Source organism: Eucyclogobius newberryi, unplaced genomic scaffold, assembly GCF_026437365.1.
Source record: "Eucyclogobius newberryi isolate DKJ021-1_F unplaced genomic scaffold, fEucNew1.0.hap1 SCAF_15, whole genome shotgun sequence".
Classification (NCBI taxonomy): domain Eukaryota; kingdom Metazoa; phylum Chordata; class Actinopteri; order Gobiiformes; family Gobiidae; genus Eucyclogobius; species Eucyclogobius newberryi.
The window spans coordinates 23,073,508-23,089,808 of NW_027315779.1; the positions used below are offsets into that span (position 1 = coordinate 23,073,508).

At 38.9% G+C, this 16,301-nt stretch overlaps 1 protein-coding gene across 29 annotated transcripts in view; it reads left to right on the forward strand.

Moving 5' to 3' along the window:
• dlg2 (discs, large homolog 2 (Drosophila)) overlaps positions 1-16,301 on the forward strand; it is a 141,617-nt gene that overhangs the window by 111,519 nt on the left and 13,797 nt on the right. For 20 of the 29 annotated variants that reach the window (XM_072446835.1, XM_072446836.1, XM_072446841.1 and 17 more), the window contains 9 exons: positions 3,620-3,673; positions 4,711-4,761; positions 6,373-6,497; positions 9,901-10,070; positions 10,164-10,300; positions 10,960-11,104; positions 11,264-11,429; positions 14,125-14,181; positions 15,123-15,278. In XM_072446835.1, the coding sequence (XP_072302936.1) occupies positions 3,620-3,673; positions 4,711-4,761; positions 6,373-6,497; positions 9,901-10,070; positions 10,164-10,300; positions 10,960-11,104; positions 11,264-11,429; positions 14,125-14,181; positions 15,123-15,278 (1,061 nt within the window). The remainder of the gene's footprint in view (positions 1-3,619; positions 3,674-4,710; positions 4,762-6,372; positions 6,498-9,900; positions 10,071-10,163; positions 10,301-10,959; positions 11,105-11,263; positions 11,430-14,124; positions 14,182-15,122; positions 15,279-16,301) is intronic. The other 9 variants (XM_072446852.1, XM_072446854.1, XM_072446867.1 and 6 more) reach the window with 6 other exon arrangements.

The window sequence follows — 16,301 nt, forward strand, 5'->3', positions numbered from 1 at the left end:
TGAGAGTGGAGAGTGGTAATCATGCAGGCTCGTCAAGCCCTCCTGACTCACTTTGTCACTTCCCTGTGTGACGGTTCACACTGGTCTTCACTCAAACAGTTTACATCAATATCAAGCCGAGTTTTATCATTTTCATTTGTTTGTAGTGGTATATTGTAATACATACATGCACTACTTATAGAGTGTCCATGTAATTGAGTTGATGCCTCTAAATTACTTATTATTGGACTGGAGTATTTACTATTGAGTTAACGAACCTTTGAACTAGATCCATAATTTGGCGGACTAAATCTAATCACCATACAGAGCCTGAAGCACAATGGCGAAAGCAAACACAACAAACAGCCACTATTAACTATTGATTTATATTCATTAATTATTGGCCGACTGTTTTTACATATTTACTCTGAACTGAAGCAGTGGGGGCAGACGGGGAAGACGTTTTCAATCATCTCTCCGTGTTGTTCCCTTTGGCCAATGAATTGCTTTCTTCACTCAAACTGAATGACTATAGTGTCTTCATTAAGCCAGAAGGATAATTTAGTACGACTTTTAAAAACTGCTGAAACATTATCCCAGGCGCACTTGGATGGCACAGTGACATTTTGATTGAATATTTTTACTGATTGACATCCTGCATTATTCATTGACTTGGGTGATTAGGGTGTTTTTTGGTAATTAACCTTTTGCTTTGCATGGATAATTCTTCTCAAACAGCGCTGTCCCTTAATCTGAATCATTGTGGCATTTGGCCCTGATGAAGCAGACTTTGTTACTTTGATTCTTTTTTAACTTTTATGAATTGCGCAAATTATGCTCCATTTTATGAGTGCTGAGATGTGCAAAAGTTAAATTGCTGCCATTAAATCATTCAAATGTATTCCCATCATTTGTTTTCAAAGAATGAGGAACAGTCATTCTTGGATCCTTTTCCCCACCTCATTCCAGTAGAAGAGTATTGCTAATTTAAGTTATGTTATAATGCCAAGTATATGTAGTGCACAGCAATATATCAACATTTAGATCAGATTGTTATTTATGTTGTTTTGAAGATATGCAAATTTTGAATACTGAGTGTATTCTTTACAGTAAACCATTTTACCAAAAGAGCTGATTCTTTTGTCTGATCAACAAACCTCAACTTAATGGGTTTAAAGACATGTTTTAACACATTACTCTTAGATTGACACTATTTTTTGTTATATTGTCTAAATATCATTATTGGGATACAAAAATATAATGATACTCATTTTTGTCAGCTCTACTGTATAGGTATATTACGCACATTCCAAAGAGCAAAGCACATTTCACCACAAAGCGGGTTGAACCAAACGTTAGTCCAGTACAAGAAGTTGTAAATTCATGATTTGTTAGCAGCCATCTTGCCTCGATGTAGCAACACCAGACGACATCTTATTGTCGTATCGTACTGGTTCAGCAAAACAAGTCCTTCTCTTCATTACTCTGAATGACAGCAGACTATAAACTTGTCTACGCCAGTGGAAGTGTGTGAGCTCATTTGCAGTAGCCCCGTGTTACCTGCAGAGTCCTGTACTAGTCTGGCCTGTGTTGCGTGTGATGGAGACTGAAGAGGACAGGTTGAGTCTCACCCCGATGTGCTGTCACTGGACTGATGACTGAGCACATCCTCTCAGCCTCTCTGCACCAGCAGTAACCGTCAGCAGCAACATTTCTCTCACTGTTACCATATGATCAACTCAACAGGCCAACCTGCAACACAATATCCTTTTTGATACACTTTGTGAGAACATCAACAAATCACAAAAGGCCCTCCACTTGTAAACTAGGGCTGTAGTCGAATAAATCAATGCTTGGTCGACTAAAGCCATGCCCTGTACATCAATGAATCAACAGTGGTGTGGGAAAATATATAACAACTGTAAATGATCTGACCCAAAGTGCACTCACAAGACCACAAGCTCATTTTATTTATTTTTTTAAGCTAGGTTTTCACATGTAACAAATCTTTCAAAAGACTTTCAGTCCTAATTTTTAACCAAGTATTATTTTGACTTGCCCTAAAATAAATTGTATTAAATCCTGTTTGTTCACTTTGTATTTATTTTCTTACATTTTAAAACAACCAAAATAACCAAATGTAGTTTAGTGCGGTTAAGAATTTCTGCTTTCATGTCTTGCTAGTTTATTTACTTTAGACTTTCCACTCCGGCAGGCACTACTGAAAGTTTCCTAACTTTAATTGAATGATGACAGAAGGTTGGCTTTGCTTTGCTTTGCTTTGCTTTGCTTTGCTTTGCTTTGCTTTGCTTTGCTTTGCTTTGCTTTGCTTTGCTTAGCTTTGCTTAGCTTATATTAGTCATTTAGGGTCAGAGGATAAATTGGTGAGCATTTTATAACAAGACTTCTGTCAAACGCTAACAAGTACTCTGTATGCAATTAGTGTACAACATTTTTCACACCTTATAAACCTTATGCCAGCAAGATGTATCTTCTGAAGTGGAAAGCTACCTTGATAGGATTAGGTAACCTTTTTCTCATTTGCTGATGATGTAATACTCATTATGCATTACACTTGTTTCATCCGAACTGTTTACACGTGCTTGATCCTCTCTTTTTGCCCCCATGTGTGATTCCTATTCTCAGCAAAGAATCAAAAGCCACATTTCAAAGGATTTTCCAAATGTGTTGCTGTTGTCTTTGATGTTCTCAGGCCGTTTTATTATTACAGATTAAACTGTATGGCTGATAAACTGTTGTATTGCTCCTGCTCTGACCACATCACAGGCCTCTTGTCTCCAGAGTGTTGCCTTCAGCCATCTGCTCGAGTCTCCAGGCCCCTTAACTTCAGTGTGGGTCACAGCTTTCATTCCATACCACACAATTTATGCGCTATGTATTACGAACACTCCGGAGGCAAAAATTGCAATAATAATGTTGTAGTCATCAGTTGTCATTGTCAAGTTCTCAAATCTGGTTTCAGTCTGATTTGAAGTAAGATTATAAAATTAAAATCAGATCAGATTCTGGAGTTATCAGATTATTTGGTCTTTTAATAAAGTAAGAGAAAGAAATACTTGATAAATTACCAGTTTGTACTTGTAGGCGATCTGTATCTTCTTGGCAAAAATGTGTTGCAAATTAAGTTTGTTCGGACTGTGTTGCTATCGTGCTACCTTTGGTGTCAAGTGTATTTTGTTGCAAACAAGCCATTGAGTTCCTGTCCCAGTCACGGGCCAAAAAATATTGGTTTGTGTCCGTTTGTTTTAAGGATGCGTTCTTACAGTGTAATATTTAAATCTCTAGTTTCCCCAAGAGACGCCACCTTGTGTCTCAGGTGTGTAAAGTGCGTTTCTGGATGCTACAAATCTATTCCCCTCACTCATTTATACTCCACTTCTCATTCCCCACTCCAATCTAAAGCCGTACGCCTATATTAGCAGTATTAGAGTGCTGTGTCGGAGACAGAGTGCTTTATAGTCCCATCCAGCAAATGGAAGACTAATAAATTGTTGATGATACAGAAATTCACAAGCTTGTCCCCTGGATCCTTTTATAGAAAGTAGGACGGGCCTTGGCAGCTCCCTCTGTGATGCTTAAAAGTTAAACCTAACCCCTCTTTTGTTTGTGTGTTTTACAGGCCAGTCCCGCTCCAATAATCGTCAACACAGACACATTGGAGTCAGTACCTTATGTAAGTCCAGTGTATTCTCTTGTATTAGACAATTTACACATTTAATCCCATAAAGATAGGTCCAATATTTGCACAACTAATCTCTGTAAAACAAATGAGGTTGAGGTTTTGAATAATTGATGTTTGTCATGAATAAAAAACTGCAAATTTCCAAAGATCTCTGACGCAAGCGGTGTTCGTGGCATTTCTCATCATAACAAACAAATGCGGCGGTGGCTGTGGAGCTTTTTTTTTTGTTGAAATGGAAACGAGGCGAGAAGAGACTGTTTCTCCCTGTGAGATGTTGCACATTGTTGGCACGGTTCACATAATGCAGGCACTGACTTCTGACATGTGTAAATATTAGGACAGGCAGTTTTGCAGAGTGTATGTTTCTATCTGGGAGTGAAAAATTGCTGTGAAATCAATTTTGCAGCAAAGAGAGAAATGTTACTACAACAAAAAAGAAAATATGCTTTCATTTGTTTTTACTAACAATTGGTACATATTATCAGGCAACAGACTTTCATAGGAGGAATTATATATTTAAATCTTTCTAACTATAGTCCCCTGCTCTCACAAACCCTTTGGCACATTGTTCATATTAACATGCATCCATTTTCAGCTTTTGTCAGGCGATAAAGTGAAACTGCGGTGAATAGAGTACACTTTAGTATCCCCAATGTTTATTGCTCTTCATATAAAATAACATAATGTCTTTTGCCATGGTCCTGTTATTTCATGTGCCACTCACAGTTGAGCCCACCTGGGAGTTTGCATATACATGTGCTATTTCTGTATGAATATAAAATTGCAAAAGGGCTTGCTGCTAATTAAACTTCTCAGTCAGGCAGAGGAAAGCACGGGCTCTCTCAACTTCACTTCGCTTTGCTCAAATGTTGATTAAAATTAACATACCACATTCAAAGGGCTCTATTTAAGAAGATTTGCTAATAATACGCTTCATCAGTTTAGATTGAATGGCTTGCCCAGGGGTTGAAGGCTACAGGCATGTGCTAAAAATGTGCTGACTTGCTGTTCTGTTTGTTTTCCTTCAGGTCAACGGGACTGAAATTGAATATGAATTTGAGGAAATCACTCTTGAGAGGGTGAGTATTGCTGATTTAACAACTGCGTGTTTATAACGTGTGAGAACTTGCATGTCAGGACGACCCCCCACCGGGAGCCCTAACATATAATGCAAAGCTGCGATAGTGGGAGCTGCAAGTACCTCACTGCCCCGAGAGAGGATTAGAGGACGTGTGTGCGTTATTACATCTTACCTAACATGGAGAAGGGTGGAGTTTCATCTTAACTGAATGTGTGCCCTTCTATATTCACCTCCATCTGGGGTTGGGTACAAGTATTTACACACTTTTAGTCATTTAACACAGAAAAATTCAATTTATTCCTCCACAGTCTGACTTCCTCTCCGAACGACATGCTTTTACTGCCACAGGATTGACAGACAGTTCAATTAAAGCTTGATTTATTGCACAGCCCTACCTGGATGGATCTACAGTATTTCTGCATTTAAGTCGGTAGCCTTAGGTTTTGTGTATTGAAGTGTATTATTCGATTAATTAGATGCACAAAAGGTAGGAATGAAATGCAACCCTTATTAACTCATAATTCATTATTAGCCTTGGCATCTAATTATTCTAGTTAGTTATATATCTTTTTCAAAAATAATAATCTGCATTAGTTTGAATGCAAAAATAAAAGTGTTTATAGCTGTTGTTTGTCACATACGTAACTTTAATTTGTCATTCACAAAGTTTGACTAAAGATGGTCACAAAGTACAGATGAAAAGTGATCTTTTGGGCAATTTGAATGAGACAAAATTTAAGATTTCACTGTTGTTTGGTCATAGTGTTTTTAATTGTGAATAACCGTTAAATAGTGATGTTTCTTTTCACAATACTCGTAACACTAAATGTGATATCACTAGTGCAGAGACAAACTGATCAAAGCAGAGGTCAGCACACAAGAAACATTTGTAACCGTGTACAACATGTTTTAACATTCAACAGCATGCACCTATTCTCCTGCAGCTCTGAATTCATAATACCCTGTTAAAAGATGACCACAGCCATTGTGTGCAGCCCCAAAGCACAGACAGACCTGTGTCGTCTCCTCACTGACCCGGGAGACAAGTGTAATTTTCAGTCCGCTGTTCCAGGCAGTAAAGAGCCACAGGGAAGCTTGCTAGACTTTGTAATCAGGCGTAGCTGCCGTTCCCATCAGCTAACAACTTCATCAGAGCCCAGATTTCATTCGGAGAGAGAGAATAGACGGGTTTGTGTTTGCACAGACCTTAAAAGGGCAATGGCAGACCATAAACCTGAACAAGTTTTTAAAAGCAAAATACGAATTCAGAAGGTTAGATGAGCCTCCATTGTACAGTGCACTTTGGTAATTGCAAGCGGAGGAATACATAAGAATACATGATATAATTGCTTACGTCAAAACGGTCCCTAAAAATGAATGTCTAAATGTTAAATCATGACATTGGGCAGTTCATGTGTTTGCAGTTATCAATCATGTAATAACTAGTCCTTTTCACATCATAATTCTTCTCTGAGCTTCTATAACTGGCCACTGGTGACAGCTGTCTCTGCTCTGCTTGTATTCTGGTGATGTGGTGTCATTTGTGCATACATTTTAAGTGCTGCCTGTCTTCTGTCTGCCCTCACTGAATTACTCCTAACTGTCGCAGGGGAACTCAGGACTTGGCTTCAGCATCGCCGGAGGGACAGATAACCCACACATTGGTGATGACCCGGGCATCTTCATCACCAAGATCATCCCCGGAGGAGCGGCAGCTGAGGACGGACGGCTCAGGTTGGTTTTTGTGCCAAGTTTTCAGCGAAACTTCAACAGAATGTCATGCATTTATTTCACAGATCAGTCACACTACCGGCTTAGGTATACGAGGTAGATTTAGATATACTTGTCATTTTAGTCAAAACAAATCCCAGACCTAAGATCTCACTTTCTCAATACCTATTAATTGGAGCGTCAAATTTTTTTCCCAAACGTAACACCTTAACATTGTCATAGCGACTATTTTTAAAATCTTTAATAGTGAAACTGGGTTCATTTGCTAGCACATCAGCAGAGATGAATATAAAATTACTATTATTTTTGTATTTTAACCTTCATTTATCAAGGTAGGTTGATTGAGAACCAATTCTTATTTGCGACCTGGTTAAGAGGCAGCATTTAAAACATTTAAACTTTATTTTCACTAGTTTAAACACTTAAATTTGTTACCATAACATTTCTATTTACAATATTTCAAGATTCGTCTTTAATTATAACCCCCCGGTTTAACAGCCCAGATGCCCTCTACAGAATTGGAGCTTATTGAGTGCTGATGCCCTGATAGCTGCTCGCTCCCAGCTTAATGCGAGCCTCAGCCTGTAACAGCCTTGTTAAAGGAACAGAGACGTGTGGATACAGCCGTCACATCCTTACCTCCTGCAGTTTATCAAAGGAACAAGGACAGAACCTGGGCTCGTTTATCATTCAGTGCAAGCGAAGGGATTTCTCAAGGGAAAACACTGCTTACTGTGTCAGGTTCAGGATTCAAGCAGTTATAAACATTTAACTTGTCTTTGAGAGAAAATGTTTGTTTTTATCTTCCATCCATCCATCCATCTTCTGCCGCTTTATCCGGGGCCGGGTCGCGGGGGCAGCAGTCTGAGCAGGGACTCCCAGACTTCCTTCTCCCCAGACACTTCCTCTAACTCCTCCGGGGGGATCCCGAGGCGTTCCCAGGCCAGCCGAGAGACATAGTCTCTCCAGCATGTCCTGGGTCTTCCCAGGACACGCTGTTTTACAAATTTATCTTAAATTTGTAAAACATAAATTTGAACCAAAAGTGAAAGAAGTCTTGAATACATCATATATAATAAGTGAGAAAATCACAAGCTCTATAATGTAATGTTTTGTGCGCAAAGTTTATCGATAGATTTGGGACTGTGATGAAGTAGTAAAGGAATTTTAGACAAGCCATTTATAATTGACAGGAGAGTGGTTAATGAATTCAAATCAGAAGCTGAATGCCCTGCTGCCTTGTTAAGTAAAAGGATTTCAGGTCCACATTTTTTTGTTTTTCATAATATCATTAGCCTTTGGCGTGCTAACCCTTTTATGCCTCTGTGATGGATAATGCTAGTTTTGGTAGCCGGCCAGCCCTTGTTTTCCTTTCAGGCTGTAGTGCTGGAGCATTACTGTCAGATCGTAGAAGCTGGAAGGGAACGTAATGCATGCACCACGTCAATCTCCCATAGACTGCAGGAGAAGTGAAGCGGGCATAAACACACACTTAACTTAATTGATGGTCACCCAGTCCAAGGTGGGCAGCGAGGCTAATGCATTATGGATGGAGGAGGTCTAATCTGTGCTGGGGAGCAGACGTGATGGGGATTTACTCACTCTTAACATTATGGAAGGCAAATGTCCTTCCTGTCGCTGCGTTGGACAGTAGCAAGGTGCTAAGCATACTTAATGCACCTACTCTACACAAGTAACCATTGCCTGAAGTGTTTTTTTCCAGAGCTGCGGGTTAAAAAGTTAAAGACCTTTTAGAAACATCATATCTTATGTTTTTTATGCCAAATGCTAAACATGAATTCTCAGTTGTGCTTGGTCTAGTTTAGTGATCTTAATTCTTTTCAAGGTCTGGTCCCAATCACAGGTGATTTAACGCCTCGGCTTAAACAATATTGAAATCTGTCTTTGCATGGCACTGAAGCCGCTTGAGCTGTGAATCAATCAAGAATAATTTAGTAAAACTCACAAGAGTTCAGAGACTTGATGTTCTATATATCCTTACAGTAAATTTAATTCTGTGCAATTGTTAAAAAATCTGCTGCAAAATAGTTTTGTCTGGAATCCTAACAAAGTTGAATGTTTATGAAAGCCAACACGAATGAGATGTTTTGAATTCCACTTCACATTTCTGAAAGATAAAGCTAATTGAGAGCAATTATTCAAAATAGATCTCCAAATCTGTGGGAATGGCTCATTCCTTATTTTAAAACAATTATTGTTATGACATTGTCTTGTTGCATATCAGTGCATATTAGCCTATGATTATTCAATTACTTTCATATGTCAAATAGACAACTCTTTGTACAGAATTATGAAAAATAAACACTACATCGCTGTCCAGGCTATAAAAGAACAATTGTTGGTAAAAGTCTTCTCGATGCTACTGATGAGTGTTGTGATGTCACACACAGATTTTCTCGCTCTGCTTCCTATGAAATACTGTGCTGCTTGTATGAGTGTGTGGGTCTCAGCTGGTTCCTGTGTGCCCCCCAGGAGAGCAGTGTCCTTCAGAGCCAGGCCACCGATGTTTTGGTCTTCTCCTTGGGGGGATTCAAACTGAGCTGCTCGCCAGCGCAGATTTTTACACACATGCATGATCTACCCACAGATGTTGAAGCTTGTTTTCAGAACATGCTAAATGCTTATCTCGTGATACACAGGTCACCACTGTATATAAACATGGTCTGCTGCCAGTGACTACACAGTAAATATGCAGATGTCCACAGGGAATCTAAAAATAACATTCTGTAAGACAAGGCTGTGAAACTCACTGCTACTACACTTACTCTGTGGTTTTGAACATAATGAAACACTCATGCAACAAAGTGAGTGCTCTGGTGCTGACCTGCAAAGTAGAAGAATGGTTAAGAGCAGCTCTGTTTAGAGCTGCGTCATGATGAACTCAGTCATTTTATTTACTTGTCATACTGTGTCAAAACAGATGCTTAACAAACATTAAACCAAGGCCAAAACAGGCAAATCATTTTACATTTTTCAAATAGCTTTAGGTGCTTTTGGAACTTGGAACATTTCTGGTGTGGGGCCTGTTTCTCTTTGCCTGTAATGTTCCATGTAATGTTCATCAAACATATTTATATTCTTATTCAATTACAGGTGATTTTATTGCTAAAAAACAACAAATATGAGTGGGGTCGTCTCTTCATAGAGCTGACTTGTAACTTGGACTACATCGAATTGAGTTTGCAGTAGTAAGGAGTACTTAAAAAAACTTCCAATACATTGTGTTTAATAAAAAGATTTAATATGAAATTTATATAGAGATGTGTTATTTTTGTCTAACATTATCTGACGAAAAAAGACGGATTTATATCAACTGTGCGCAGCGCTACACTTAATTGCGAGCAATTATTCTCATCATAGCTCATCTCCTGTCTTCCTCTTCCAGAGTAAATGACTGCATCCTGCGGGTAAACGATGCCGACGTGTCTGAAGTTTCCCACAGCAAAGCAGTAGAAGCCCTGAAGGTCGCAGGCTCCATCGTCCGGCTGTATGTGCGGCGACGCAGGCCAATGCTCGAGACCATCCTAGAAATTAAACTTATCAAAGGACCAAAAGGTGTCATACCAAGTTGTTCAATTCAGTCATACCACATTTGTGAATAGGAATAACAGTAGAATTGTAACTCAGCAGTTTGTGTTCCCCACACAGGGCTTGGGTTCAGTATTGCAGGTGGGGTCGGGAACCAGCACATACCTGGAGATAACAGCATATATGTCACAAAGATTATTGATGGTGGAGCAGCACAGAAAGATGGGCGGCTACAAGTTGGAGACCGGTTATTAATGGTCAGTAACACTGTGTTTATAAAATACTTTTAAGTGTGACTAGCATACTGTATATGTCATAAAGTATTGACTAAAATTATGAAATAAATAATGTATGTATCCACTGTTTACAGGCAACAATACTCAGACAAACTTTAAATTCAGCTAAATAGAATAGTTTGAAACATTTCATTTTATTTCAAGTGCACTTTCCATTAGCTGCAGACTGTGCGTACATGCGGTCAGCACCTCAAGTGCACCTCAGGATAAAAACAAATTTGTTTTGTTTGTTGCTTTCCTTCGCTTATAGCACTTTAATGCTGAGTTCAGGAACCAGGCTTGGCCCCGTGTGCATGTAGTGGACATTTTTTCTCCCTGTGTCTTCAATCAGAGTAATTAACCGATGAAGTTTAATTATCATGACTATGACATTATTTAAGAATGGGTTGAAGAATTTTCTTGTTGCAGAAATAGTGTTACTTCCATGTTTCTCCAGAGGATGGCGCCCTAGTTAACTTTATGCCTAATTAAATTACCTTCCAAGTGTTGTGATCTCATCCGAACACCATCTGTCTTAGTCCAGCCTCATACACGGGAGAAGCACACAGACTGAATTTAAAGAAGCACAAAACAGTCTCCAGGAGAACAGACTGAACTAAAGGCAGAACTGTCATCTGCAGGTGAACAACTACAGTCTAGAGGAAGTTTCTCATGAAGAGGCAGTCGCCATTTTGAAAAACACGTCGGATGTGGTGTATTTGAAGGTGGGAAAACCCACCAATGTCTACCTATCAGATCCCTATGGGCCTCCTGATATCACTCACTGTGAGTACATGTCTTTTTGAGTATTATCTTATGACAGTTTAACCAATCCACCTTTGTATATGTCACTTTTATATGCTCCTTTTTTATTTTTTCATTTGCATAAAATACAATCCAGCATGTTTATAAAGTTGTGTAAAGTATGCCATTTTTTCTTCTCAGCGTTCTCTCCAGCCATGGAAAATCATATCTCGTCCCCCATCAACAGTGGCACTCTGGAGTACAAGTCTGGCCTCCCCCCAATCTCCCCTGGGAGTTACTCCCCCCTCCCTAAGCACTTACTTGGGGAAGAGGATATAAACAGGTTGGATGGTTTTTCCTTCTTACGGTAATTACCCTTCTTGCCAGACTACTAGAACAACAGGTAGACGTGTCCCCCTCTCCTCCTGTGTCCCCCTGTAGTTCATGCTGATACAAAGATTAAAAATATGTATATTATCCATATCTAAGATCGTAGTTTAAAAGCATGACATTTTCTTTGTATCCTTTGTCAAACTTTGTATTGTTGTATTTGTATTTTGTCTTGTTTGGCACTTTAAGAAAGTTATACTTTTTAGTGCACCCCATTATTATGCTTCTCAATCATATACAGCCAATGATTAGGGTGAAAAGTTAAGAGATACTTTCAGTCCAAAGAATAAATTAAAAAAGTACACACTGTAGTGGCGTCAGTACTTCTGGTTTTATTGTAAGAAACAACCTAATCTGCCACATCATGTATTCTCTTGGTTTATAAAAGCATGGACATGTTTTATCGGTTGCCTAATAACCCTCTGGATGTCTTTTCAATTTTGTGACATTTTTTGTTTTGTAATTTGCCACCATGGCAGCTGTGAGATGAAACCAGAGGCAGTTCCTATAGCCCTTATTCTCAAACACTTCCAACCACAGCCCTGTTTCTTGGTTATTTGTGCATTATGATTCACTCGCAGAAGTACTTTATAAAGTAGAGATTTATGAAATCCCCAATGCATTATGGCTGTCATAGATTAGGTCATCGTTGCATGCTAAAACAAACATTTTGGTTGTCACACAGAATTTGCCAAACAAACTGTGTGATGGAGGCAGACTGCTGGAGGGCGATAACAAAAGCTCATTTTAGAGAGTAACCAGAGGAGCCCTGTCTAAAGCTTTGTTGAGTGAAGGATTAGTCCTCCCATTCTCTTTGGAGTTAAGAGGTTTATTATCTGCTCTTGGCCAAGGTGTGTCCCTAATAACCTCAGAGATTACCATGCTGTCCTAATGAACAGTACTCTGACATGAGCTTGTGTTTGTCACCTCGCCTATTCTTTAGTTAGCATTAGTCTGTTAGGGTTAGAGTTACATTTTATCATTATAGCCATTATTTTGGTGACAAATGTGATCATTTCTTGAGATATTTAACAGACCTGCTAAGATCAGGTGCTTGATGTCATTCATAAGGACTGTGGGCTAACCACGGTCTGTCTACTTCTATAATCATTCCATACAGCGAGTCAATTAACATTTAACTCAATTAAGTTTTGACATCCGTCCACTGTTGATGGATGATGCTGATTCTGAAAGCTTCATAAAACACACATTTAAGGAACTTTTTACAGTATCAATAAATTGCTATAACTGTTTTTCTAAGTTTAGAGGATAAAAAGAGGATTTATCAGCATGGCTACAGGCCAGCTGTGCAGTCCCCTCCCTGAATCTTAACGGCACCGGCGGGTCTTTCCAAGGTCGGTGCGTTTGGCTCTGATACGGACTGACTGGCTGGCTCGTTTCTGCTCGAGTCTGTATGAATGATTCAGCAGAAGAAACCAAGCCAACTGCCCAGACCTCTACGCCGTCCGCAACTCACAAAGTCCATCATTCCCAAAGCTGGATATTAAACGTGCAATCACTGCTACAATAGTCTTCTTAGCTCCATTTGCCCATATTCCTGACTAATCTCTTCTATTCTGTACAAGACAGCATTTAAATTTCTGATCTATGCGTCGCTATGTAATAATTCTCCCTGGGCTGTTATTGTTTTCAGATAGAATAGAGAAGATATTGTAATAATTAAATACCTTTTATAATATTGAAAAGATTTTCTTGAATAGGACAACTGTCAAACAGTTGATTAGATTAATAAGAGCATAAACTGTCTTCACTTTTGTGGTTAATTTCACGGTCCATTCACTTGAATCTCAACCAAAATATTTACAGGCACGTTTTTGCAAATTTCTTGCAAAAATACAATCAAATTATCTTGAAAGAATTGAAAACATATAAAGATTTCGTAAATATTGTCCACTTTCTACTATATTTCATTATTGCCTTGAGGCAACCCTCCCTATTTTCCATCTAAAGGCATGTTGAGTTTATATTTCTGAACATGATCAGTGGTTCAGCCGAGCTTGAAGGACAGCTAATTTATTCGTTAAAGTCAAGATGTGACAGAGAAGAAACCCACATAAAAAATTCACCCAAGCTCTTTATTTAAGACTTAATGGGTACACTCGATCTCCTAAAAATACTCTTGACTGTCAAAAATGGCCATAGTGTGTAATTTAGTGTGCGTGTTGTTATTGTAGCCGCTCGCTTCAAGTGTTTTTCCTGACAGGGGGTGGAAGGGGCAGCGCTGAAGTACAATCATGACGGGCCAGATTGTGAAATTGTCAGAAATATTGTGCTGTTATGTAAAAAAAAAAATCTTCATAGTATACCCATATCTGTAGTAGTAAACCACATTGTTAAGCATAGACTAAATGTGCTCACTGTATTACATGCTCCAGTTAGCGCACTCAAGTCCTCCAGGATGAATGTTCAGTGTTTAGCCCACAATCTGAATTAGCGCAATTAGCCGTTTGAGCTAACGCACTTTGATAGTTCGTGCCAGGGACGTTGATGACTCTGAATCCCTGACCTATCTGTTTCCTGTTGTGTGCAGTTGTCAGTCAAATGTCTCTGCACGCTTGTAAACAACACAAATAATAAATACAGTTTTAAGAGTTTTTAGAGTTTTAATCAAGTGAGTCGGTTGTGTAAACTTGCTCTGTCCATCCTCCTAGAAATTCCTCATTAGATGACGGAGACAGTCACAGGTTTGATTCCCACTTCCAGTTAAGGTGAGCTTTTCTTTTCTTTTGTTGTTGCACGTGCCATATTGTTTGCCTGCATGCGTTTTGAATAGAATCAGACCTAATGCTTTTGTGCGTGAGCCTTTTTGCATGCCTGAGTTGTGGCATTAAACATTTTTTCTCTGTAGTTTAGTGTCTTTTAACATTTATCTTCACATTATTTTATTGTACCATTGTTCTTTGTGATATTTTCATTACTAATTATTGTCTTTCTTTGGTGTGGCCTGTGGTACTTTCCATTGTCTTGTGAGATAATGTGAAATACATTAACATGAGAAAAACTATGATGAATTTAATCATACTAGTACTGTCACAATACTTACAATATATTTCAAACTTGTTTCTACAGATCTTGATACTCACTACCACAGTTATGACTAAAAACACAATTTTGTATTAATAAAATGTAGCCTAGTTTACAAGACAATATAAAAGTAGTTATTAGAGTTAGATTTTGTTCAATTAATGTGATTTTTTTTCCAGTATCGATTGTTCAAATGAGGAGTATCTAGTTTTTCATGACCCTACTCGTCGCACAGTAACCACAAAAAAATCAAACCCAGTGATATTTTTAAAAATGTATTACAGAAGCTGTCAACGCATTGTTGGCACTGTGACTCGTATATCTAGCAGGATTACTTGTGATGAATGATGTAAATGTAAACAGAAAGTACACAAGTCCTTATAAAGCCCTCAAACAGCCCTCAAAACTTAAATTGTCTGCTCGCACAATTTAAGATCAATTCTTCTTATAATCGCCATTCGTCCATGTGAAACGGCTTATCTCCCTCCATTTTTCCGTCCCCGTGCTGTGTGTCTATCATTGCTCTCCAGCTGTCCACCGTGTCTCATTTCTCTCACACCCCAGTGCGTCTCGTCCCCGTGTGTCCGGCCACTAACCTCTGCTCTTGTCTCTCGCTCCACTGTAGGCCTCCTGAGCCCGTTTACAGCACTGTGAACAAACTATGTGACAAAGCACCTTCCCCCCGACACTATTACCCAGTGGAGTGTGACAAAAGCCTCCTCCACTCCGTCCCCCTCCCCACCTATCACTTAAGCCTGTTCCCTGACTTGGACTTCACCAGGTACTCCACACCCTCACCTTCTCTGTGTCCTCTGCCCCATTGTGTGCCGTGAATATGCATGTTCCTCTCACGTCTTTGAGAACACGTTCCCTTTCTCTGCATTTTGTCTGCTTCTCTCTCCGAGTCGCGGGCAGCTTGGCGCTCATCTCATTTTGTGCTGTATTTCCACATTTCCTCACTCATTCAGGTCTAGGCTTATCATTCACAAACACATTTCTTCATTGCTATCAAAGTTTAGGTTGAAGAATTGAGACTGAAGTTAGAAATGACAAATGTGTTCAAAAATTAAACCCATTTGATTTTATTCTTTAGCATACAAATGAGTTTTTTCTCTCTTCCTTGCATGCCCCTGACATGGGTTTTTGAGAAAGCCATGTATTATTGTTGCATGCTACTAAGGTGGACCATTTTTAAACTCTTTATACCCTTTTATGTGCCCGTCAATAATAGAAATATTTGTCATTTCCCTCTTATAAATGAACATGAGGCTCATTCAATGCTTAACTGTGTTTTCTTTTGAGACATATATACTGTATTTCAATTAGGGATGTTAAGATAGTCCAGTTTATCGATAATTGAGATTATTCTAGTCACACTATAATTTGTGTAATAATTACTCATATTTAGACATTTGTGCAGCTAAATTGAGTTATCTAATTTCAACTTAGTATTAGTAGTAGTAAGTATAGGTGGTGTTCTTATCTGGCTGTTTATGTCATAACATTACTTTATCACTCAGAAGCTTTCATAAAGCTGGTCCCACACTAGAGAAATGGAGATGCATCAGACTATTTGAACTAATGAATGTCACTGTTGTTTGGTCATGATGTCAATGATGATGTTAATTTGTGATGTTTCTTCTCACAATAATAGTAACAACTCAAACTGAACTCGTCTTACTGAATTATGTATGAAGGTATAATGAGTTGAAGGGAGGAGCAGATAAATGAATCCATTAGAAAAGGTCCAGTTTTATTTCCTCTTTATGGAGGTACGTGACTTTTTGCTTGGCAGCGCTGTAAC